This window comes from Amia ocellicauda, chromosome 4 (genome assembly GCF_036373705.1).
Source record: "Amia ocellicauda isolate fAmiCal2 chromosome 4, fAmiCal2.hap1, whole genome shotgun sequence".
Taxonomy (NCBI): domain Eukaryota; kingdom Metazoa; phylum Chordata; class Actinopteri; order Amiiformes; family Amiidae; genus Amia; species Amia ocellicauda.
In genome coordinates, this window is record NC_089853.1 from 1,009,903 (window position 1) to 1,034,289 (window position 24,387).

General features: G+C 41.0%; 2 protein-coding genes and 1 long non-coding RNA gene across 3 annotated transcripts in view; 2 read left to right on the forward strand and 1 right to left on the reverse strand.

Moving 5' to 3' along the window:
• Positions 1-6,422, forward strand: part of LOC136747526 (mucin-5AC) — a 33,915-nt gene extending 27,493 nt beyond the window's left edge. Inside the window, exons 38-49 of the mRNA XM_066700407.1 lie at positions 94-163; positions 654-784; positions 1,562-1,593; positions 1,828-1,990; positions 2,327-2,428; positions 2,638-2,678; positions 2,822-2,944; positions 3,345-3,443; positions 4,287-4,415; positions 4,541-4,580; positions 5,252-5,369; positions 5,673-6,422. Of these exons, the coding sequence (XP_066556504.1) occupies positions 94-163; positions 654-784; positions 1,562-1,593; positions 1,828-1,990; positions 2,327-2,428; positions 2,638-2,678; positions 2,822-2,944; positions 3,345-3,443; positions 4,287-4,415; positions 4,541-4,580; positions 5,252-5,369; positions 5,673-5,937 (1,313 nt within the window). The 3' untranslated portion in view covers positions 5,938-6,422. The remainder of the gene's footprint in view (positions 1-93; positions 164-653; positions 785-1,561; positions 1,594-1,827; positions 1,991-2,326; positions 2,429-2,637; positions 2,679-2,821; positions 2,945-3,344; positions 3,444-4,286; positions 4,416-4,540; positions 4,581-5,251; positions 5,370-5,672) is intronic.
• Positions 6,423-10,025: 3,603 nt separating this feature from the next.
• Positions 10,026-24,387, forward strand: part of LOC136747529 (mucin-5AC) — a 50,602-nt gene continuing 36,240 nt past the window's right edge. Inside the window, exons 1-4 of the mRNA XM_066700409.1 lie at positions 10,026-10,138; positions 11,314-11,382; positions 13,824-14,085; positions 20,360-20,474. Of these exons, the coding sequence (XP_066556506.1) occupies positions 10,060-10,138; positions 11,314-11,382; positions 13,824-14,085; positions 20,360-20,474 (525 nt within the window). The 5' untranslated portion in view covers positions 10,026-10,059. The remainder of the gene's footprint in view (positions 10,139-11,313; positions 11,383-13,823; positions 14,086-20,359; positions 20,475-24,387) is intronic.
• On the reverse strand, positions 14,221-18,325 carry LOC136747532 (uncharacterized). The gene is made up of 2 exons (XR_010816528.1): positions 18,280-18,325; positions 14,221-15,412 (listed from the first exon to the last, which is right to left on the reverse strand). It is a non-coding gene; the product is annotated as an uncharacterized LOC136747532 (long non-coding RNA).

Consider the following 24,387-nt stretch of genomic DNA (forward strand, 5'->3'; position numbering starts at 1 on the left):
ATCTGTATCATATGCCAATTGCAAAAATAAACTTGTCTCTTATGCCAGTAGATGCCCCTGCTCTAACCTCTCTTGTGCTCTGTCTCTATACAGTGTATCCCTGCCCAAGCAACAAGATCTACCTGCCATGTGGTCCTGCAGTACAGCAAACCTGCAATGCCCAGTAAGTTGTAAACAATGCAATGCAAACACAACACAATTCAGTTAATTAACATGCAATCCCGTTATCCTCTGAAGAGGCTTGGCGTAGAGCACGATCACATTCGTGGTTCTGAACTACATTTAAGATCAGATATCTCGTCCCAAGGTCTGTGTTATGCTCGATTTCCTGCTGCTGCCTTGAGGCCTAGACCCAGTCACAACCATGGCCCATCTCTCATTACAGTCCAATACTTCATCATGTTTATTTTTAAAATATGCATTGGAATGTAGACTGTGATATGAAAACAAAGTGTTGGTGGGTATACGTGTGTAATTGCAGTTAGATGGTAGGCACTGTAGTTTCCAAGTTTAAACACTACAGTTCAACTATTCCCTATCTCCCTGGCAGAATCCTTGGTGGCACTCAAAACAATAGCCTGTAAGATCCTTTATCTATCTGTGAGCATTGCTGTGAACAGAGTATCAATGCAGTTTCTTCAACTGTCAACCAGGTACAATGAGCAGCACATCCAGCAGAGCAAAACAGACGAGATCATCAACAGTCTGACAGAAGAGGGTTGCTTCTGTCCCAGTGGAATGACGCTTTTCAACCCATCCTCAGACATCTGTGTCTTCTCCTGTGGTAAGAGCGTCTGGCCACTGCACTGACTACAAGTATCTCAAGATATTTACTAGATGAACAAATAAACATACTCAAAAGCTGCAACCCAGAGCCAAGATCTGTTTACATTTCATGCAAGACAGCTTTCAACTGCAACATAAAACTAGGAATACCATCCTGCTTAGGCCTAGTTTGGGATTTCAGTGTTATACAGCACCTCCAATAGGTATTTCAGTTTTATACAGCACCTCCACTATGTATTTCAGTGTTATAAAGCACCTTCACTATGTATTTCAGTGTTATAAAGCACCTCCAATAGGTATTTCAGTGTTATACAGCACTTCCAATATGTATTTCAGTGTTATATAACACCTCCACTATGTATTTCAGTGTTATAAAGCACCTCCACTATGTATTTCAGTGTTATAAAGCACCTCCACTATGTATTTCAGTGTTATAAAGCACCTCCAATAGGTATTTCAGTGTTATACAGCACTTCCAATATGTATTTCAGTGTTATATAACACCTCCACTATGTATTTCAGTGTTATAAAGCACCTCCACTATGTATTTCAGTGTTATACAGCACCTCCAATAGGTATATCAGCTCCAGCTGTTAGTGAAGATAATAAAATAAATAACATCTCAATTCTCATGATGATGTCCATGAAGTTACTCTCTCGTTACTCTACATTACTCTCTCATTGCTCCAATGTGTCATGCTTAAGGAATATTTACTCAATTACAATATTCACATTTTCTTAACTGTTGTTTTTTGTTGTTGTTTCTTTGTTTTAGACTGTACAGGACCTGATGGAAAACCAAAACAAGTAATGACATTTGATACTACCTTGACTTTATTTTAGTGCCTGTTTACATAATGCATGTCAGTGGGTGAGAGGAGGATTCAGTGGTTATGGACGTGTTATAGAAATTATTTTTAATGGGAGATCACATCTACAATTCTGATGTGTTCCACAACACACATCCACAACTCTATGACACTTTCACTTTCTTATCGAGCATGTCTGGCTTTTGGATTCCCTCATTGTGTTTTCCTGTAGCCTGGTGAGACGTGGCAGAGTAACTGCAATAACTGCACATGCGACTCGGACACAAGGAGTGTTCAATGCCAGCCTCTGCCATGCCCAACCCAGCCTCCCCTCACCTGCGATAAGCCAGGCCAGAAGATGGTGACAAAAACTGACAACTGTTGCAAGATATGCGGTGAGTGACGGGAGGGATGAGAAGCACATCCCAGGGCCAGGTAACAGACCAGCTCTAGAGCTTTGAGATGTAGAGCAACATTGTGATTTATTTCACAAATGGAGGCTGTTCCCAAGAGAGTTCCCAGTATGCAGCCAGCAGGCACCTTCTTCAGGCACCGGAGAGAGTGACGAAGTAATGAGACAGGATTCAGGTTGCAGCTGTAACAGTAGAACAGCACCTCTCTCTCCATCACAGAGGAATCTATAGGACTTAGGGGCTTGTGACTCGGTGCAGAGGTGACTCCTGATGCAGTGCGGTGATAACGTGTCCTCTTATCCCTCTTCTGCTTCACAGAGTGTGATGTAAACCTATGTCCAAAACCCCCAGTCTGTCCAGTAGGATCCAGGCTAGAGATGAATATCCTTAAGGATGGCTGCTGCCCTGAATACATTTGCCGTAAGTTCATACTGCTGTGTGTCTCAGTGTGTGTGTTTGCCGGTGTAACTAGGCGCCTGTCAGGAGTCTACTTTGAACGAGAGAGGACCCAAGACAACAGTGTTTCTATCAATACCTGTCACATACACAGGGTCCCCAACGGCCTGCTAACACTGGATTAGCCAGACAGAGAACTAACCAAGCTGATGTGACATTGTTCTCTTTCTCAGGAGCGGTCCACGTCTGTGTCTTCAACAACACTGAATATCAGGTAAGACCCCACTTGCATTTGTGTTTATTCCACAGTGCACACACTTGGCTGGCACAAACCTATGTAATGTCAAAACATAACAATTCATTCAATAATTCATCACTGACTCTAAAGAATATTTTCTGTTGTATGTGTCATTGCAGCCAGGGGTGTCTGTTCCTCAAGGAAAATGCCAGGAATGCATGTGCAGTCATGACGAGGATCCAGTTACCAAGCTGAATATCATTGACTGTATGCCGAAGCTCTGTGACAAGCACTGTCCGCAAGTATGTGACTTCTCACTTTGATTATCACTACAGGGTGGAGGATACTCAACAAAAAACGAAGTGTCTATCAAACTGTTTAAAGTAACAGCTTCTTAATATTACACTAAGATAAGCACATTTAATTTGTTTTGGTGTGATTTTAAGTGGTTTCTCAGACGATTGCTCTTCATAAAATTGTTTTGTTAATAATATCCAATGGCCATCCCAACAAGAGCTTCATGCAACAGTCATAGCTTTAACATAGCTCAATCAATTGGTCAGGATAATTAAGACAGACAAACACACAGGCAGACAGAAAAAGGCAGAAAGAAAGGAGGGGAGGTCAGGCCGGAATCACCTCAGGCATGACCCCTGTCTGTCTGTGTGCAATTCATGTAAAATGTACTCTTCATCTCCACAGGGCTATGTGTACCAGGACGCCCCTGGGCAGTGCTGTGGACAGTGTGTACAGAAGAGCTGTGTCATCCTGCTGCCCAACAACACTACACACACCGTCGAGGTGAGCACACAACACTCCCCAGCAACAGACACAAAAGTGCAGCCAATAAAACGCATCTCAGCCAACAGCATAGCAGTACTACTGTGGTGATTACGTGCCCGTCACACTAGTGTCGTGCCAGTGGACAATAACCACTCAGATGCTGAAAGGCCAAACCAGACATGCAGGTGACAGAGCGATCCCGGCCACTGAGCCAACAGGCGAGAATATTTGAACATAAGTCATGCACGAGAAAATAAAATAACACATTAACATGTACATTTATGACATTTACATTAAAGTTCCTGACACAATTAAACAAAGCTAGGTGTGCCACAAAATATTGTAAATTAAGGTATGCCTTATTGTAATACATCAGTAGGTTACCTGCCTACCTTAAACACTGAACTTTTCACTTCATATAGAGATAGAAAATTAAAAAGCCTGCCACCTCAAAAATATTGTTCTCAACTGTGAAACGCACTGCGGTGTTGGAAGAGAGGTTACATCAGGAGATTAACTGCCCATAATTGCAACATAACATTTTCTTGTTATGTGTGCCTAGGACTTTTGGATAAGACACACATGAGTAACACTATATATTTAAAAAAAAAACTCCCTACCAGCATTATACAACCTCAGTACAAGATCAGGGTTCTCAGTGAAAGTCAGTTTTGTATTGAGGTTGATAGTGGGGAGGGGTGGGTGGAGGGTGTGCTGCACACAGTATTAGGTTGAACAGGTGTGTCTTCATCTTGAAAGGGTTGAAAACTGCGCTCAGCCGTGCTCTGACTCCTTAGAGATGAGGTCAGGAGTCGTGCCTGGCTTGGCCAGCACTAATGATCCCCCCTTTCCCTCCAACAGCCTGGGGAGATCTGGACACCCCCCGGTGACAAGTGTGTGCACTATGAGTGTGTGAAGATCGAGGACCAGTTCGTACCTGTGGAGGCCAAGATCACCTGCCCACTCTACGACCCCAAGGACTGCATTCCTGTAAGTGGCTGAGGGGCGGCGCAGCCCACAAGGGTTACCTGCCTTATAACTAGCAAACAAACACAACTAAGTAAGAGTACTCAATAAGACACCATGCTAATATACGAATTACTGTACTTTTGCAGGGAACTGAGGAGCTCGCCCCTGACGGATGCTGCTCTGCCTGTAAGTATTCCAAACTCCATTGACACTGCTCCACATGCAAACTTGTAAGACTCTTATATTGTTGTTAGCACTATTGGCATTGCTGGTAATAGCATTGAGTGAAAATGTGAGCGGTGGAAAGTGGATTGTGGTTGCAGTACAATCTTAATGCTTATTAGCTATATTTCGTAAGTCGCCCTGGACAAGGGCATCTGCTAAGAAATTAATAATAATAATAATAATAATAATAATAATAATAATAATAATAATAATAATAATAATGCATAAATGTGCAATCAATTAATAAAAACCATGAATCGCATCAATGTGTGATCACAGATATTAGATAAACCTTTAACAATCAAATAAACATGCAAGCACAATCAAAAATATGTTAAATATATTACAAAAGCTGTATAAATAAAAGAAAATCAAGCAAGCTAATTAAGCTTTTAAATGTACCAAAGGTGACAATAACATCAGAGCAGTAGGGAGTGTCACTTGGACCTGTCAGAGCCCCCTGTGACTTGTGTGTCAGTCTCACTGTCTCACTGCTTCAACCTGAGGCATTTCAGTGCTCAGTGCCAAAGGCTTCTGTATGAAAGAAGCCATGTCTTGCCCCGGTGACACATAGGCACCTGTGCATTCCTTCTGGGGCAATTACTGACTGAGTGGCTGGTGAATCTCCGCAGGTATCGTCTCGAGGTGCACCCCTAAGAGGAACACCAGCTACATCATCAGCAACAGCTGCCAGTCCAGCGTCCCTGTGGAGACGGTGTCCTGCGAGGGAACCTGTGGCACCCACTCCATGTGAGTCTCACAAAGTATTTTTCATACAGCTCCCTTGGCTACATTTGTGTTTGAGCTTTTACAGCTGATGAGATTATGCTCCCTCTTCCAACTGGCAGGAAAAAAAAAATCACCTTTCAGATGTGTCCAGGATGAACTAATGTTGTACCATCAAAGGCTTCTCCTTTCTTCTCCTGACTACTAATCCTACCGACTGGACTCCACTGCCCTTGCCCTCAGTGTACACTGAGCCTGGTGTGGGCATCCTGTGTGGGCACTGCTCCCTCCCCAGCACACTCAGACCTCTCCTTCTCCCATGCACAGGTACTCTGCTGAAGCCAACACCATGCAGCACTCCTGCTCCTGCTGTCAAGAGATGGTGACCAGCAAGAAGCAGGTGCAGATGATCTGCCCAGATAAAAGCACCTTCACCTACTCCTACATCTACATTGAGGAGTGCGGCTGCCAGAAGACCAAATGTGTGGACAGCGGCACCTCTACAGATACCAGCCAGGGCCAGGAGACTCTACCCAAGGGCCAGACACCCAGTTCCAAGTCCTTGGGGCTTAAAGTCCGCAGGCGACGATAAAGTAGAAAAAAAATGACGACTGTGCTACTTTAAAACCCTCGCTTTGTATGTTTGTTAGCTCTTATCACATTTCATTTAACTTGCTTACATCAGACTGCAACAAAACAATCAAAACAACTGATCAACTTTTCAGTTAAACCTGGTTTAGAACTGCACAGGGTGCTCTATTCTCTTGCTATGTCACTTTGCTTGCTTATATTATTAGCTGTTAGAGAAAACACAGGGAGGAAGACTGCTGGTGTGCTCTAGTGATATGGTTTTGTTAAAATATAAAGTGTCCCAGTCATTTAGTTGAACTATTGACTGTAAAGATAGAAATACTCTGTTTTCTTAGACTGTATGCACTTGCACAGAAACCTTTTGTTTTGTTGTTTTAAAAAGCCATACCCATGGGTTTGACCACAGCATGCAAGTGAAAATGTGCCTCCCTTTCCCATTCACCTGTAGAAGCTGAACCACACCAATAAATATTAGCACTGCGCATATCTCTGTCTCATTGTGTCAATCAATCACACCCACACACTGAGCTTTCCACAGAACTTCACTTACAGCACAGGCACTACTACTACTACTGCTGCTGTACTACTACTACTACTATTACGCCTACTACTGCTGCTGCTGCTACTACTGCTGCTGTTACTGCTGCTGCTACTACTATTACTTCTATTATGAATATTATTGTAAAATGTAAACTGTAGTGCTTCTATAAAGATGACAGGACTGTAGATTATATTCCATGATGAATCCATCTTTCTTTATCACCACATCTTCCCCCCACTCCTCTCTCTCTGTCCACCCCTTCACTCAGGCTGCCCCAGTGTCTTCCCTGCACCTCTTTCTGCGCATGTACTATAACCTCAACCCTTCTTCTCCCTCTCTGTCCCCATCTCTCTACCTCAATCTCCCCCTGGCTCAAACACCAGCACTCTCTCCTTCTATGTGTCTCTTTCCCTTTCTCACCTCGTCAAATATAAATAAAGTAATCAATATTTCTGTCAATATTTGGCACCTTTGGTGGCAATTACAGCCTTGAGTCTTTGTGGATAAATCTCTACCAGCTTTGCACATTTGGACACAGCAATTTTTGCCCATCCTTCTTTGCAGAATTGCTCAAGCTCCAACAAGTTGGATGGGGACCTTTGGTGAACAGCAACAATTTTCAACTCTTTTCACATATTCTCAATTGTATTGAGGTCTGGGCTTTGACTGGGCCACTCCAGGACATTGACCTTTTTGTTTTTAAGCCACTCCAGTGTGGCTTTAGCTGTACGTTTGTGGTCATTGTCCTGCTGGAAGATGAATCTTCTCCCAAGTCCCAGGTCTCTTGCAGACTTCAGCAGGTTTTCTTCCTCTGTACTTTGCTGCATCCATTTTGCCCTCTATCTTTACAAGGTTTCCAGACCCTGACTCAGAGAAGCATCCCAATAGCATGATGCTGCACCACCATGCTTCATGGTAGGAATGGTGTTCTCAGGATGATGTGTGGTGTTAGGCTTGCGCCAAACATAGCGCTTAGCGTTGAGGCCAAAAAGCTCTATTTTGGTATCCTCAGACCATAGAATCTTCCTACACTTGGTCTCAGAGTCTCCCACATGTCTTCTGGTAAACTCTATCTCTAGATTTGATGTGAGTTTTTTTTCAAAAATGGCTTTCGTTTTGCCACTCTGCAATAAAGGCCACTTTTGTAAAGCACCTGGGCTACTGTTGCAGTATGCACAGTGTCTTCCAGCTCAGCTGTGGAAGACTGTAACTCCTTGCAATAGGCCTCTTGGTGGCCTCCCTGACAAGTGTCTGTTCATACAGGTTCTCCACCCTGGATAAACAAACAGACCACCGTCTGAATGCCCACAGGCAGGAACAAATATACAATATAATTTTCCATACATCTACTGTGTAGTCTGACTACAATTCACAGGGCATGTCAATGAACAAACACATTTTAGTTACACTGAGGGTGTTTTTTTGTCTCTTTCTGCATCCTGTATTTATTTTCCACCTGAAGTATATATCTATATCTATCTATCTTTAGATCTCTCTGTTTGCAGAGTGAAAGCTACTGGACCATGATGTGCACACCTGTGCCAATTAAACATGCATTCTTGCAGTGTCGAAATTGTAAATAATTGCAATCTTGTGATCTTTTGGCACAGTGGAAAAACATATAGTGCTCAGCAAGGTGTGAACAGAAGTGGATTATGCTCAGCTCCGAGGCTCGATCCCTGGTGTTGAGAGAGGACTTGTCTGTGGTATGGCTGCTACACATCACATATGTCTTTCCCTCTGCCCAATGTCTCTATCATCTCAGATTAACTGAAACGACTTGATGTCAAGGTCACTAAGTTTATTGACATATGAGGCTGTTTTCTCATGTTTTAGTCTAAGTGTCATTATGCAGTCAATCAAGGATGATTAATATATATATATATATATATATATATATATATATATATATATATATATATATATATAAATCATCCTTGATTGACTGCATAATATATATAAAAAATAACATTTGAGAGATGTTTCAGTTTTATTGTCAGATGTCCATTACCCAGATATCCAACTGATGAAGGACAATGATAAGTAACAGCAATGTACAATATACCAGGGAGTGTACTATTACAGATTACTTCTACATGGACTGTGAGAGTCTCCGGTGCTTCCATCAGTATCAGAAACAGAGCTTTTTGAGACACCTTTCACACTTCTGGAACTGGTGCTTTCCGAGCCTCGTTCTCACATGGACCGTGAGTAAGATCCATTGCTAGTCAGTCAGACACACAATAATTCACAATAATAACAGCTATGGAAGTGGTGCTGTTCTGTTCTTTTGTTATTCTTGCATAAATGTTATTGCACATGTAGGGCAAGTTGAACACAAGTCCTGTTATTTTTTTTATTTTTTTAATAAATAAAATACTTAAATACACCGATCAGCCAAACATTATGACCACCTGCCTAATATTGTGTAGGTCCCCTTTTTGCCACCAAAACAGCCCTGACCCATCGAGGCATGGACTCTACTAGACCTCTGAAGGTGTGCTGTGGTATCTGGCACCAAGACGTTAGCAGCAGATCCTTTAAGTCCTGTAAGTTACGAGGTGGGGCCTCCATGGATCGGACTTGTTTGTCCAGCACATCCCACAGATGGTCGATTGGATTGAGATCTGGGGAATTTGGAGGCCAAGTCAACACCTTGAACTCATGATTCATCAGACCAGGCCACCTTCTTCCATTGCTCCGTGGTCCAGTTCTGATGCTCACGTGCCCATTGTAGGCACTTTCGGCAGTGGACAGGGGTCAGCATGGGCACCCTGACTGGTCTGCGGCTACGCAGTCCCATACGCAACAAACTGCGATGCACTGTGTGTTCTGACACCTTTCTATCAGAACCAGCATTCACTTTTTCAGCAATTTGAGCTACAGTAGCTCGTCTGTTGGATCCGACCACCCGGGCCAGCCTTCGCTCCCCACGTGCATCAATGAGCCTTGGCCGCCCATGACCCTGTCGCTGGTTCACCGCTTTTCCTTCCTTGGACCACTTTTGATAGGTACTGACCACTGCAGACCGGAAACACCCCACAGGAGCTGCAGTTTTGGAGATGCTCTGACCCAGTCATCTAGCCATCACAATTTGGCCCTTGTCAAAGTCGCTCAGATGCTTACACTTGAGATTTAAATCATAAATCGTCCATTAATTTGAAAAGGTCGAGATTTTATTTTAAGGCAATATCGCCTAGCCCTGTTCTGAAGATTAATGAATCAGAAATAGTTTGACTGGAAGAAAGAAAAATATATAAATAAATGGAAGACAAAATACAAAAATAAAAATTGCCTGAGGTTTCTAATGTCTTTAACGTAATATGAATATAAACTGTTAAAAATAACAGAACTTTCCTGCGTATCTCAAAGCAGGTGTAATCTGGGCATCTCCAGTGTCAACACTGCTGTGTTTCTTTGAGGATTTAAAAAAGTGCCCTATTTACATAAAACTGTGAAGTTCAGCCCACAGTCCTACCTCCCACAGCCCCTGGCCCCTCCACACAACTGGTATAAAACCCTCAGCCAGAGCCCAGGGATGGCACCTTACTGTGGAACCTGTCAGCAAACCCCCAGTGAACCATGGGGACACCAAGGATGATACCCACGTGGGCGCTGATCTGGATGGCGATGTCTGTTGGACCCGGCTCCATGCAAACAGGTGGGCAGATGGGACACATAAGTCCACCTTGTGTTGAAATCAATGTTCTAAATTACAATCAGTGAAGCAGGAAAGTATTTTTCATAGCAAAATCTATATGTAAAATCCATTTAGTTAAAGTTTACTTTTGCTCTGTGACTCGGCGCAGCATCTTTGATTGACAGGTCAATATGTAAGTCTATAAAACATGCTGATATAGCTGCTCCCCATTTACATTCAAAGCAATGGTTTATAAACATTTCATTTTAAGGTTATAAAATCTTCTGGAAACTTTTTTCATATTTCATGACATTTTCTAATCATCTCAATTTAAAAATATAAGCTAAGGATTGATGTGATGCAGAGAAAAAAACATCTAGAATAATGTTATCATTTATTAAGAACTTTCTTGAATGCATAGTAATACATATTCACTTGCTTTTACATGTGTACTAATATGAATTACCAAGATTACTCTTAAAATATTCCTATTTTATGTTGAATATAAATGTATATAAAGAATAGGTCATCTAATGATTTGTCCTTAAACAATAATATTTGGAAAAGAACAAATACACACGCTAATAATCTATTGAGGAAATGGTTTGAATTTGCAAGTATTTTATATAGTATGAATTGCTTAATCAGAACCCATTGTAATATCTAAGTAGATATGAAATCCCGATCTATTGTATGAAGATTAATGATTTATAAGCCTGAAGGAGGCAGTCATTGCAGTACTGTGCAACCCTGGTGTGCACAGGACCTGCTTATTGAGGCTCGGTTTTTGAATAATGCATCATAACAACAAAGGCAACTCTGATATGACTGAAGCAAACCCAGAAGTTAAATATTAAAATATCATCCCGATTGTTCTTTTTAAAAGAAGTTAAAGAACAACAGCAATAAACTCAGCAGACTACAGATAATATTGCTATACTGATGTTGTCTGCGATCTTGTGCTCACTACAGTGTGTAAACACAATGTGACACAGAACTCCAGTGAATTTGCATTAAAATGCTTTAAACATTGAATTGTCTGCATGATATTTCGAACCCTCCGTAGCATAAACAAATGAATCATTGTGGATTTTTGCCAGCGTAGCTATCTATAGACTGAGGACACTAAATACGAGAATATACACTAAGACACCCAGCTTCGCTCTTCATTTTTCTTATTTCTGTTTTTTGCTCAGACAACCCCGTGACTCCTGGCCAAAGAGTTACAATCATCCCTGCAATGACCCAGACACCAATAATGCAAGGTAAGGTCAATATGCAGTGCATTCACTGGCATTACTAAAGGCCACCTAAAATCTGATTGGGGGAACATGCTCCTCCTTCATTATCTGTGATTATCTGTTTGAGGTTGCTCACATAAGCTTTCAATTGAAATATCATTATCAAATCGAAGACAATATCCCTGATTGTTAAAGTTACTGGTTTGCTAAGTTAACCACAACATAAGATCATAAGAACATATGAAAGTTTACAATCAAGAGGAGGCCATTCGACCCATCGTGCTTGTTTGGTGTCCATTAATAACTAAGTGATCCAAGGATCCTATCCAATCTGATATTAAATGTTCCCAAATTGTGTCTTCAGCCACATCGCTGGGGAGTTTGTTCAGATTGTGACGCCTCTCTGTGTGAAGAAGTGTCTCCTGTTTTTTGTCTTGAATACCTTGAAACCCAATTTCCATTTGTGTCCCTGGGTGCGTGTGTCCCTGCTGATCTGGAAAAGCTCCTCTGGTTTGATGTTGTCAATGCCTTTCATGATTTTGAAGACTTGGATCAAGTCCCCACGTAGTCTCCTCTGTTCCAGGGTGAAAAGGTTCAGTTCCTCAGTCTCTCAGTAGGACATTCCCTTCAGACCTGGAATAAGTCTGGTTGCTCTCCTCTGAACTGCCTCTAGAGCAGCGATATCTTTCTTGAAGTGTGGAGCCCAGAACTGTCCACAGTATCCAGATGAGCTCTAACTAGTGCATTGTACAGTCTGAACATCACTGCCCTTGTTCTCAATTCGACATTTTTGACAATATACCCTAACATCCTGTTTGCCTTTTTTATTGATTCCCCACATTGTTTGGATGGAGAAAGTGAGGAGTCCATGTAGACTCCTAGGTCTTTCTCATGCATTACTTCATCTAGTTCTGTTCCTCCCATAGTGTAATTATAGTGGACATTTTTGTTACCTGCATGTAATACCTTGCACTTGTCCACATTGAATTTAATCTGCCAGGTGTCGCCCACAACTGAATATTATCTAAGTCCCTCTGAATAGCCTGTGCTGCTGAGATTGTATCTGCTGAGCCACCTATTTTAGTATCATCTGCAAATTTGACAAGTTTGCTAACTATCCCAGAGTCCAGATCATTAATATAGATTAGAAAAAGCAAAGGCCCTAGTACTGATCCCTGTGGAACTCCACTAACAACCTCACTCCAGTTAGAAGTGACTCCTCTAATCGACACCCTCTGTTTCCTATACATCAGCCAGTTCATAATCCATCTACTTTCATTACCCTGAATGCCTACAGCTTACAATTTGAGGATCAGTCTTTGGTGTGGAACCTTATCAATAGCTTTCTGAAAATCTAAGTATATCATATCATATGCTTTCACCTGATCTACAGCTGCAGTTGCATGTTCAAAAAATTTGAATGAATTAGTAAGACATGATCTGCCTCGTCTAAACCCATGTTGACTATCTCCAGAATATGGTTTTCATTAAGATGTTCCTCTATTTTCTGTCTAATCATTTTCTCCAACATTTAATGCGGGTGAGACTGATTGGTCTGTAATTTCCTGGCTCAGTTTTGTCCCCTTTCTTGTGGATTGGTATGAAATTTGGCACATCCCGTTCTAAGTGTCATTTGGAATATTTGAGTTAGCGGCCTATAAATAATTTCCCTAATTTCTTTAAGTACTGTTGGAAATATATCAGCTGGTCCAGGTGATTTGTTTGTTTTTAATTCTGCTAGTCCCTTTAGTTCCTCCTCCTCATTTATCCTGATCTCTCTTAGGGTTTGACTGGACTGGTTGTTAACCTTTGGCATGTCATCTGTCTTTTCTTTTGTAAAAACCTCTGTGAATACTCATTTAGAACATTTGCCACATCTTGTTCGTTTTCCAAGATTCTTCCATTTTTGCCCTTTATCTGTTTCACTTCCTGCTTTATTGACCTCTTGCTGTTGTAATATTGAAAAAAGCTCTTTGCATTAGTTTCAGCTCCAATAGCTAGGTTTCTTTCTATTTCCCTCTTTGCTTTCCTGATCCCTTTCTTAAGGTCTCTTTGCAGCTCAACATATTCTTTGTATTTTGTTTTTGTATGCGCTATACAACATTTTCAACAGCTGTCAACAACAATGTATGTAGCCAGTATCAACACAACAGTACAATACAAATTCGAACTTCTTAAACACTGTGTTTACCTGTGGTCTAATCTGGGACACATTTCCTCCTACATTCTCTAAGAAAATCTTTTCAGGGATGGTGAGATAACAGAAACTAATCTAAACAAAAAAGAAATATGATATCATGTGCATGGGTTAATTATGGTGTACTTGTTACAAACACACACACACAAAGTAAACAGCCCAGTGGCAGAAAAACAAGTTAAACTGCACTCAACCTGCAAAAGGGGAATTACCTATGTTAACACCGTCCCGTCCGGCTCATTGATGTCTCTGCCCCCCTCTCCTCCAGGAGTGAGCCCTGCGCACAACGGCCAGGTGTGCAGCACGTGGGGCAACTACCACTTCAAGACCTTTGACGGAGACATTTTCCAGCTGCCATCCTCCTGTAACTACATCCTGAGCTCCCAGTGCAAGAGCAGCTACGAGGACTTCAACATCCAGCTGCGGCGCCAGGTAGTGAACGAGCTGCCCACCATCACCAAGATCACCATGAAGCTGGACGGCACAGTCCTGGAGCTCGTCAGCGACTCCATCGCCGTCAACGGGAAAGGGTGAGTGCTTTTGAGGCATCACCTCTGGTCAGCCATAAAGCTAGGGTGACCCTGCAGGATGCAGCCGCACCGTGTGAATGCAGGACTATGAACACAGTCTAATTGTTCCTCTGTATCAAGTTGAAAATGAAATGATTATATCTGGGCATGAGACATAAGATTTATTTTCAGCCTTGATTTAGTCGTCACTCAACAGTACACTTATTTTGTGACAATGAGAGGATCTTTCTGTCACTCCATATAGTTACTCATCACTTATCAGGGGTATAAAATAACGATGTACAAATACTTAATTCCTGTATAATTAAGTATGTTTTTCAAGTATTTTTACTTTACTTCAGTATTTACTAGTTGTGGCTACTTTTACTCCATCTATGAACAAAATAATGTACTTTTTACTCCACTACATTTCCCACAGGTCATTAATATGAATATTAAAACTATATGCTTCATTCTGCAATTCCATAACACTATTCACATACAGTTGACCATTTTGAAAAAAAAAAGTCATTTCATTGGCCTTCACACTTGGCTTTCAAAGTAGTATGCCCACAACGAAAAAAAAAAGTTTCACCGCGCAGCTGCATAAAAAAAAAAAATCTAACGTTAATAATGGGTATGCAAAATGTTCGGGTGAGTTTGACGAGTTGTGGGAGAAACAGAAGGACACAGACACCCGCTCCAAGCACATGGCACAGATGACTGAGTATTGATCTGAAAGTGATGTGACCTGCGTCCGAGCTGCAGTGTCAATCAATCAATCCATTTTTATTTGTATAGCGCCCTTCGCAGGGTAGCCACAGAGCGCTTTACAGACTGGTAAACATACAACAAACATACAGCAAAATAAAATACATAAATACAATAAAATAAAATATATACCTGTAAACATTTTACATAATCTAGAATAAAATGAGTGAACATTTAAGTAAATAAACCATTTAGGCACGGAGGAGAGAAAAACAAAAAACTCCTATGGATGGCATGTAGGAGAAAATGAATCTCTGGTGGTCCACGGCTTAGGGCCCAGGCCTAATGGCTGCCTCCCCTCCAGGCAGTATACTTATTACAGCAGCAAGGAGATCAGAAAGTTCTTTATCGGTGCTGCTGGCTGTGCTCTTCCCTCTGGAGGAGGCCTCTCGCTGGCCATCGGGGGTGAGGGGATTGGACCATCAACAGGCTTTGGGTTGCGATGGCTCGTCAGACCTTGGGTGTGGATGCCCCGTTGACCCTCTGTGGTGAGGTGCCTCTGGGGTGGGTTGTGGCTCATCAGACTTCCATGGTGGGGAGACAAGGTGCCTCGTTGGACCCTCAGAGGGGGCTGTTACTGGAAGAGAAGAAGGCAGTCGTGCTCAGATACTGGTCATGCAGTGCAGGACATTTCCAAAGACAGTTGTGCAATTGTATGTCCATGGCACACCGGCAGCACTATGGGCTAGAAAAACAGAGACTAAACAGATGAGTCTTCAGCCGTGATTTAAAGGCTAAGACAGAGGGGGCATCTCTTACATTGGCTGGAAGATCGTTCCACAGCTTCGGGGCCCTATAACTGAATGCTCTACTACCTGCGGTTTCCGGCTTCCTGTGATCTCAATGGCCGACCTGGAGTGTATTCGATAAGGAGATCTTTTAGGTAGGGAGGTGCCAGTCCCTTAAGTGCTTTAAATGTTAATAAGAGCACTTTAAAGTCTATCCTGTAGCGCACGGGCAGCCAGTGAAAAGAAGCCAATACTGGAGTGATGTGTTCATGTTTTTTTGTTTTTGTTAGGATTCTTGCAGCAGCATTTTGGAAATAGCCGTTTGTGCTGCCTGACAGAATGGCATTACAGTAATCCAATCTAGATGTAACAAATGCGTGTATCAATTTCTCAGTGTCCTGTGTAAGGTCGTGGTAGTGCAGTGTACAGTATTGTTTGCTTTCCATGATTAGAAATGCATTGTATTAGCATGCGGAGTGTTATTTTGGTAATTAGCAGCTGTTTTGTGTTTCACAGATCGATGGGTTTTGTGCATGTAGCTGTGTAGTGTTGTCATAACGTGTTTTTTCGAGCTGGTTATGAATTGTCCATGTTGTAAAGCGATGCAGTGACCTGTATTCTTGTGGCAGGTACAGCTCTCAAATCTCACACATTGCCCCTAAAATCTTAAGCATTTGCCCCAAACATGTTTGTGCCCCCCTCTGGCTCCTGCTTTTGCCGGCGGCAGTGGTATCTGTCACCGCCTTTTCTTTATGTGACAAAGCATTGTCGTTATGAACACTTGGTAGCTATGCAAAAACATTGTATGTAATTGTAATATCAATTATTGTGCATCATAAGTTATCATCGACCGAAAATAGTTGTGAAGTCATTTCTGATGCCCCCTTGCGAGTTAATCCTGCCGCCGGACCTGGACAAAGATTAGTTACACTCTCCTGCGTCAGACGTGAATATAAACTGTGTTGGTGGTTCACACTGGACGAGCGGAAATGGCAGACCTGCCTGTATTTCAGTAGGAGCTCCACACTGCTATAAGGAAATCAGCATCGTTAAGATTTAAAGTCTATTTTCTAGATTATTCTGCCGCGACTGAAAAGAATCTGATCAATCAGAAGTGACGTAAACCCACGTGAAAACACGCACAGTATACGCATGCGTCCCAAAGTAAACTGTGGACGACGAGAAGTTAATGAGCTACAGCAATAACCATTACTTTATCATTGTAAATTAAAAAACACACACATCCATTAAAAAGACATGGGTGAACATCACAGCAGTTTTACTTTAATGACAGCTGTCCATAAAACTATTAATAAATAATATGCATAATTAAATGTGATTTTTATTTTACATACTAACTTTATTATTAACTGTATGATATAAATAGTACAATTGTATATGAGAAAAGGTCCCAAAATCATGTCCATGGTGATGTTTACACTTTTTATAAAACAAGTTTTTAAGATGGCATGTGTAAGAACATCACATTTTATAATGATATATATATATATATATATACATACAATGAAAATTTGATTTTGTTGCCGCACTCTGATTAATTAGGTATTTATAGCCCAGATGAAGACACAGTAGTGTCGAAAGTCGTTGTTATTCAATAAAATGAAACTTTTGTAATAAAGAGTTGTCTAAATACCCCAGCAGGCAAAATACATTAGAAACAACGTTGAATATACATTGAAAATTGATTGTATTTGCAAATGGAATCGACGTTGAATCATCAACGTTGATTTACCATTGAAAATACAATGTCGATTCCATTTGCAAATCCAATCAATTTTCAATGTATATTCAACGTTTAAATATGACGTCGAAACAGCGTTGTTTCTAATGTAATCTAATGTATAAAACATTGAAATTTAGTTGCAAATTGGTTGGATTTGCAAATGGAATCAATGTCAATTGTCAACATTCCTTCAACATCAATTTAATCAGTAAATGCAAACAAACACAGAGAGAGAGTGAGTGATGACAGAGTTAATCTCGGTGGAGAAGAAAAGAAAACAACTAAAATACACTTGTTAACTATACAAAAACAGTAGAGGAAAAAACATTGTACAACTAGAATGAAAACTCCAAACATCGTTTTTTTGGCTGAAATTACTTTATTTTCATGTGTTAGAAGAAAGACAGAACCCTGCACACATTGTGTAGAAAATAACTCAAAATGTGTCATAGTACTATTAACACATTATTTGTGTAGAATTTCTACACTGTATATTAAACCTGAAAAACAGATTTTAAAAATGCTATCAATCTTTTTAAAACTAGTTCCATGCAAGTTATGGTTAGAGAGCAGTTTTATACACACCCAGTTTTTCCAATATGTTTTGTACTTTTGTACTCCAGTTGAATTAAAGTTTAAGGGAAAAAAAAAACTATACACCGACATTTTTCAAATTTCAAATCGTCAACGGTCACTGATAAAATATTTTAATTGTAGTTACTATTTTGATAATACATTTGATTAATGCACACATAATACAGTTTTGTTATCATGCACTGAAATATTTTGCTAGTAAAACTAGCCGTTAATTACTTATTTAAATTAATGAAACTCACTTATATTTTTCCTTTAGAGGAATGTGCTTAAATTCCAATTACATACCTTCATCATTTTCTACAGTATATAGCAGTTAAACATTTAAGCAGCAAAGACCCTTTCAACAGCCTGCACAATATATATATATATTCTTACTTGAGAAATCCTTCCTCCATACAGCCGGCTTCAGTTAAAATGGAGGCTCTTCCCAGGCTGTGCTCAAGTTTAGAGGCTTTCGCGCTTTCATCTGATTCGTCAGCTAAGCGGTTTGTCATAGAGTACCATTATATATATATACACACACACACACACACACACACATATACATATACACATACATATATAAGTATGTGTATTTATGTATGTATATTAACGGATATATATGTCTGCTATATATATATATATATATATATATATATATATATATATATATATATATATATACATATATATATATATATATATATATATATATATATATACATATATATATATATATATATATATATATATAAGTTAATTTTGCGCATTGTCACTCAAAAAACACCCATGAAAAAAGTACCGTCTGGGGAAATACATTGTGTTTTGACTGTCACGACGTCTATTCAACCTGAAAGCAACATATATTTTGACGTTGATGAATCGTTGCCAAAACCACATTGAACAGTAGTTGTATTAGAATATAAGAACATAAGAAAGTTTACAAACCAGAGGAGGCCATTCGACCCATCGTGCTCGTTTGGTGTCCATTAATAACTAAGTGATCCAAGGATCCTATCCAGTCTGTTTTTGAATGTTCCCAAATTGTCTCTCCAGCCACATTGTCCCCACGTAGTCTCCTCTGTTCCAGGGTGAAAAGGTTCAGGTCCTCAGTCTCTCAGTAGGACATTCCCTTCAGACCTGGAATAAGTCTGGTTGCTCTCCTCTGAACTGCCTCTAGAGCAGCGATATCTTTCTTGAAGTGTGGAGCCCAGAACTGTCCACAGTATCCAGATGAGCTCTAACTAGTGCATTGTACAGTCTGAACATCACTGCCCTTGTTCTCAATTCTACACTTTTGACAATATACCCTAACATCCTGTTTGCCTTTTTTATTGCTTCCCCACATTGTTTGGATGGAGAAAGTGAGGAGTCCACGTAGAGTCCTAGGTCTTTCTCATGTGATACTTCATCTAGTTCTATTCCTCCCATAGTATAATTATAGTGGACATTTTTGTTACCTGCATGTAATACCTTGCACTTGTCCACATTGAATTTAATCTGCCAGGTGTCGCCCACAACTGAATATTATCTAAGTCCCTTTGAATAGCCTGTGCTGCCGAGATTGTATCTTCTGTGCCACCTATTTTAGTATCATCAGCAAATTCTTGTTGATCCACGTCGCAACTAGATTTCAACCACGAAATAACGTTGAGTGCCTGCTGGGTACCTAATAAGTGAGAGTGCAGCTACAAAATCAATTTTTAATTATATATTTTTTCCTTATTTGGGCCAGCACCTCATGGGAGTAAAGATGCTGCAGTGCATGGTGCTTTTAAGTTCATTTGTATATAATATATTTAGTAACATCCTGTGGAGTTTTGAGATTCAAACCCAGTCCCCTGCACCACAGTACAATAGATTACATTATAACAAATGTGATCACTGCACTTATTTTGTTTTGTTTTTTATAATACAACTCTTTGGTGTGTGCGTGCTCGTACTTGCATGTGTGTGTGAACAGTGAGCTTGCCTAGAAAATTAAAAATAGGCTATTATATATATCCCCCAATGTTACCCTTTGTTAATATTGAATACAAATGAAAGTAATTTCCAGATATGTGCCTAAATAACATTTATTTTTGTTGGACATGGTTTTCTTCAAGATAAAATTGAGGAACCATAAAAATAAAATACCTTCATAATTTATGGAAAATATAATGTTGGATTAAAACATCAAATTAATCTATTACATGCCTCGTCATAAGGCTCAAACACAAACACATGCACATTCACTTTATTACTAAAATTTACACACAATTTACTTTTACTTTTGGTACTTGAGTACTCTTTGAAAGTAGCTACTTTCATACTTTTACCCAAGTACTGTTTGAATGGGAGAGTTTTTACTTTTACTGGAGTACATTTTTGATAGAATATTTTTACTTTGACTTACTGTAAGTATGACGTCTGACTACTTTTTACACCTCTGCCACTTATTTACCTCTAACCAGAATACCACGTCCATTCCTTCCAGGGTGACCCTTCCGTTCAGCCAATCTGGAGTTCTCATTGAGAAGACCAACTCCAACATCAAGATCACTGCCAAGTTGGGTCTGGTTGCCATGTGGAATGGAGACGATGCCTTCCTGGTATAAATCTACCTACGACCTAAATTCTAGCTTTTATATTTAATGTTATTATTATACTCAATACATACACTCATTATACAAACTTTGGCAGGTTGTCAGGCCACAGCACACTCTGCCACATGTCCACATATTTCTACTGACTTTAAGCATACAGGCTCTCTGGTATAAAAAAACTATAAACAAATGTATGTATCATAAAAATGATGATGTTGGTTCAGGCAGGGTGCATGCCTCCTGTATGACCAGCCATCAGCAATCTCCAAACTTACAGAACAAACAACAGTGATGAGAACATTAAGTGGGTCTCTCACAGCAAGTGTATGAGCAGTCTCTTCTATTATGTTTGGTGATGTAGAGGCATCATTGGAACGACACCACCTACCCCACGTCATTCAGACGCAACTCCTGAAGAGTACCTAACTCCCAACACTACCTATCCATCTTTCTTACTAACACATATCACTCAGGTTTCACTGAAAGTTTCACTAAATATCACTTCATATATACTATACAGATGGGTGACAAATTAAAGGAAAAAACAACATAAAGTGTCTCAGTAAGGTCTTGGGCCACTACTAGCCGCCAGACCAGCTTCAATGCTCTTGGCACAGATTCTACGAGATTCTCCATTCTTCCAAAAGATATTCCCTAATTTGGTGCTTTGATGATGGAGAGCGCTGTCTAACACATTTGCCTAAACTCTCCCATAGGTGTTCAATTGGGTTGAGATCTGGTGACTGCGAAGGCCATAGCATATGATTCACATCATTTTCATCCTCATCAAACCATTCAGTGAGCCCTCATGCCCTGTGGATGGGGTCATTTTCATCCTGGAAGAGACCACTCCCATCATGATAGAAATGTGTCACCACAGGATAAAGGTGATCACTCAGAATAACTCTGTCATTATTTGCAGTAACTCTTCCCTCTAAGGGGACAAGTGGACCCAAACCATGCCAGGAAAATGCCCCCCACAGCATAACAGAGCCTCTGGACCCCCTCACTGTAGGGGTCAAGCAGTCAGGCCTGTACCATCCTCTTGGTGTGGCACACATGCACTCACCCACTTCTCCAGCACAATAGCCCATTTAGCAGTCTTTGTGACTGAAGCTCCTGCCATTCGTGCCCCAATAATGACCCCTCTTTCAAAGTCACTTACAGTGCATCCGGAAAGTATTCACAGCGCTTCACTTTTTCCACATTGTTATGTTACAGCCTTATTCCAAAAATGGAATAAATTAATTATTTTCCTCAAAATTCTACAAACAATACCCCATAATGACAACGTGAAAGAAGTTTGAAATCTTTGCAAATGTATTAAATAAAAAACAAATAAAGCACATGTACATAAGTATTCACAGCCTTTGCTCAATACTTTGTTGAAGCACCTTTGGCACCAATTACACCCTCAAGTCTTTTTACGTATGATGCTACAAGCTTGGCACACCTATTTCTGGGTAGTTTCTCCCATTCTTCTTTGCAGGACGTCTCAAGCTCCATCAGGTTGGATGGGGAGCGTCAGTGCACAGCCATTTTCAGATCTCTCCAGAGGTTCAAGTCTGGGCTCTGACTGGGCCACTCAAGGACATTCACAGAGTTGTCCTGTAGCCACTCCTTTGTTATCTTGGCTGTGTGCTTAGGGTCATTGTCCTGTTGGAAGATGAACCTTCGCCCCAATCTGAGGTCCAGAGCGCTCTGGACCAGGATTTCATCAAGGATCTCTGTACATTGCTGCATTATTCTTTCCCTCGATCCTGACTAGTCTCCCAGTTCCTGCCGCTGAAAAACATCCCCACAGCATGATGCTGCCACCACCATGCTTCACTGTAGGGATGGTATTGGCCAGGTGATGAGCGGTGCCTGGTTTCCTCCAGACATGACGCTTGCCATTCAGGACAAAGAGTTCAATCTTTGTTTCTCATGGTCTGAGAGTCCTTCAGGTGCCTTTTGGCAAACTCCAGGCGGGCTGTCATGTGCCTTTTACTGAGGAGTGGCTTCTGTCTGGCCACTCTACCATACAGGCCTGATTGGTGGAGTGCTGCAGAGATGGTTGTTCTTCTGGAAGGTTCTCCTCTCTCCACAGAGACACGCTGGAGCTCTGTCAGAGTGACCCATCGGGTTCTTGGTCACCTCCCTGACTAAGGCCCTTCTCCCCCGATTGCTCAGTTTGGCCGGGTGGCCAGCTCTAGGAAGAGTCCTGGTGGTTCCAAACTTCTTCCATTTACAGATGATGGAGGCCACTGTGCTCATTGGGACCTTCAATGCTGCAGAATTATTTCTATACCCTTCCCCAGATCTGTGCCTCGATACAATCCTGTCTCGGAGGTCTACAGACAATTCCTTGGACTTCATGGCTTGGTTTGTGCACTGACATGCACTGTTAACTGTGGGACCATATATAGACAGGTGTGTGCCTTTCCAAATCATGTCCAATCAACTGAATTTACCACAGGTGGACTCAAGTCAAGTTGTAGAAACATCTCAAGGATGATCAGTGGAAACAGGATGCACCTGAGCTCAATTTTGAGTGTCATGGCAAAGACTGTGAATACTTATGTACATGTGCTTTTTTTGTTTTTTATTTTTAATACATTTGCAAAGATTTCAAACAAACTTCTTTAATGTTGTCATTATGGGGTATTGTACGTAGAATTTTGAGGAAAATAATGAATTTAATCCATTTTGGAATAAGGCTGTAACATAATGAAATATGGCAAAAGTGAGGCGCTGTGAATACTTTCCGGATGCACTGTAGATCCTTTCCTCTTGCCATCTTGATCCAAAATCGAGGTCAACTGGGCCTGCTCAGAATTTTTATACATGCCACAGAGCATGAGAGGATGTTAATTGCTTAATTGCATCTGCATTCGTTATGTTCCTCCACTCATTTATTTAGGTTTTTCCTGTAATTTGTCACCCATCTCTATATATATGCATATACACTCACCTAAAGGATTATTAGGAACACCTGTTCAATTTCTCATTAATGCAATTATCTAACCAACCAATCATATGGCAGTTGCTTCAATGCATTTAGGGGTGTGGTCCTGGTCAAGACAATCTCCTGAACTCCAAACTGAATGTCTGAATGGGAAAGAAAGGTGATTTAAGCAATTTTGAGCGTGGCATGGTTGTTGGTGCCAGACGGGCCAGTCTGAGTATTTCACAATCTGCTCAGTTACTGGGATTTTCACGCACAACCATTTCTAGGGTTTACAAAGAATGGTGTGAAAAGGGAAAAACATCCAGTATGCGGCAGTCCTGTGGGCGAAAATGCCTTGTTGATGCTAGAGGTCAGAGGAGAATGGGCCGACTGATTCAAGCTGATAGAAGAGCAACTTTGACTGAAATAACCACTCGTTACAACCGAGGTATGCAGCAAAGCATTTGTGAAGCCACAACACGTACAACCTTGAGGCGGATGGGCTACAACAGCAGAAGACCCCACCGGGTACCACTCATCTCCACTACAAATAGGAAAAAGAGGCTACAATTTGCACAAGCTCACCACAATTGGACAGTTGAAGACTGGAAAAATGTTACCTGGTCTGATGAGTCTCGATTTCTGTTGAGACATTCAGATGGTAGAGTCAGAATTTGGCGTAAACAGGATGAGAACATGGATCCATCATGCATTGTTACCACTGTGCAGGCTGGTGGTGGTGGTGTAATGGTGTGGGGGATGTTTTCTTGGCACACTTTAGGCCCCTTAGTGCCAATTAAGCATCGTTTAAATGCCATGGCCTACCTGAGCATTGTTTCTGACCATGTCCATCCCTTTATGACCACCATGTACCCATCCTCTGATGGCTACTTCCAGCAGGATAATGCACCATGTCACAAAGTCGAACCATTTCAAATTGGTTTCTTGAACATGACAATGAGTTCACTGTACTAAACTGGCCCCCACAGT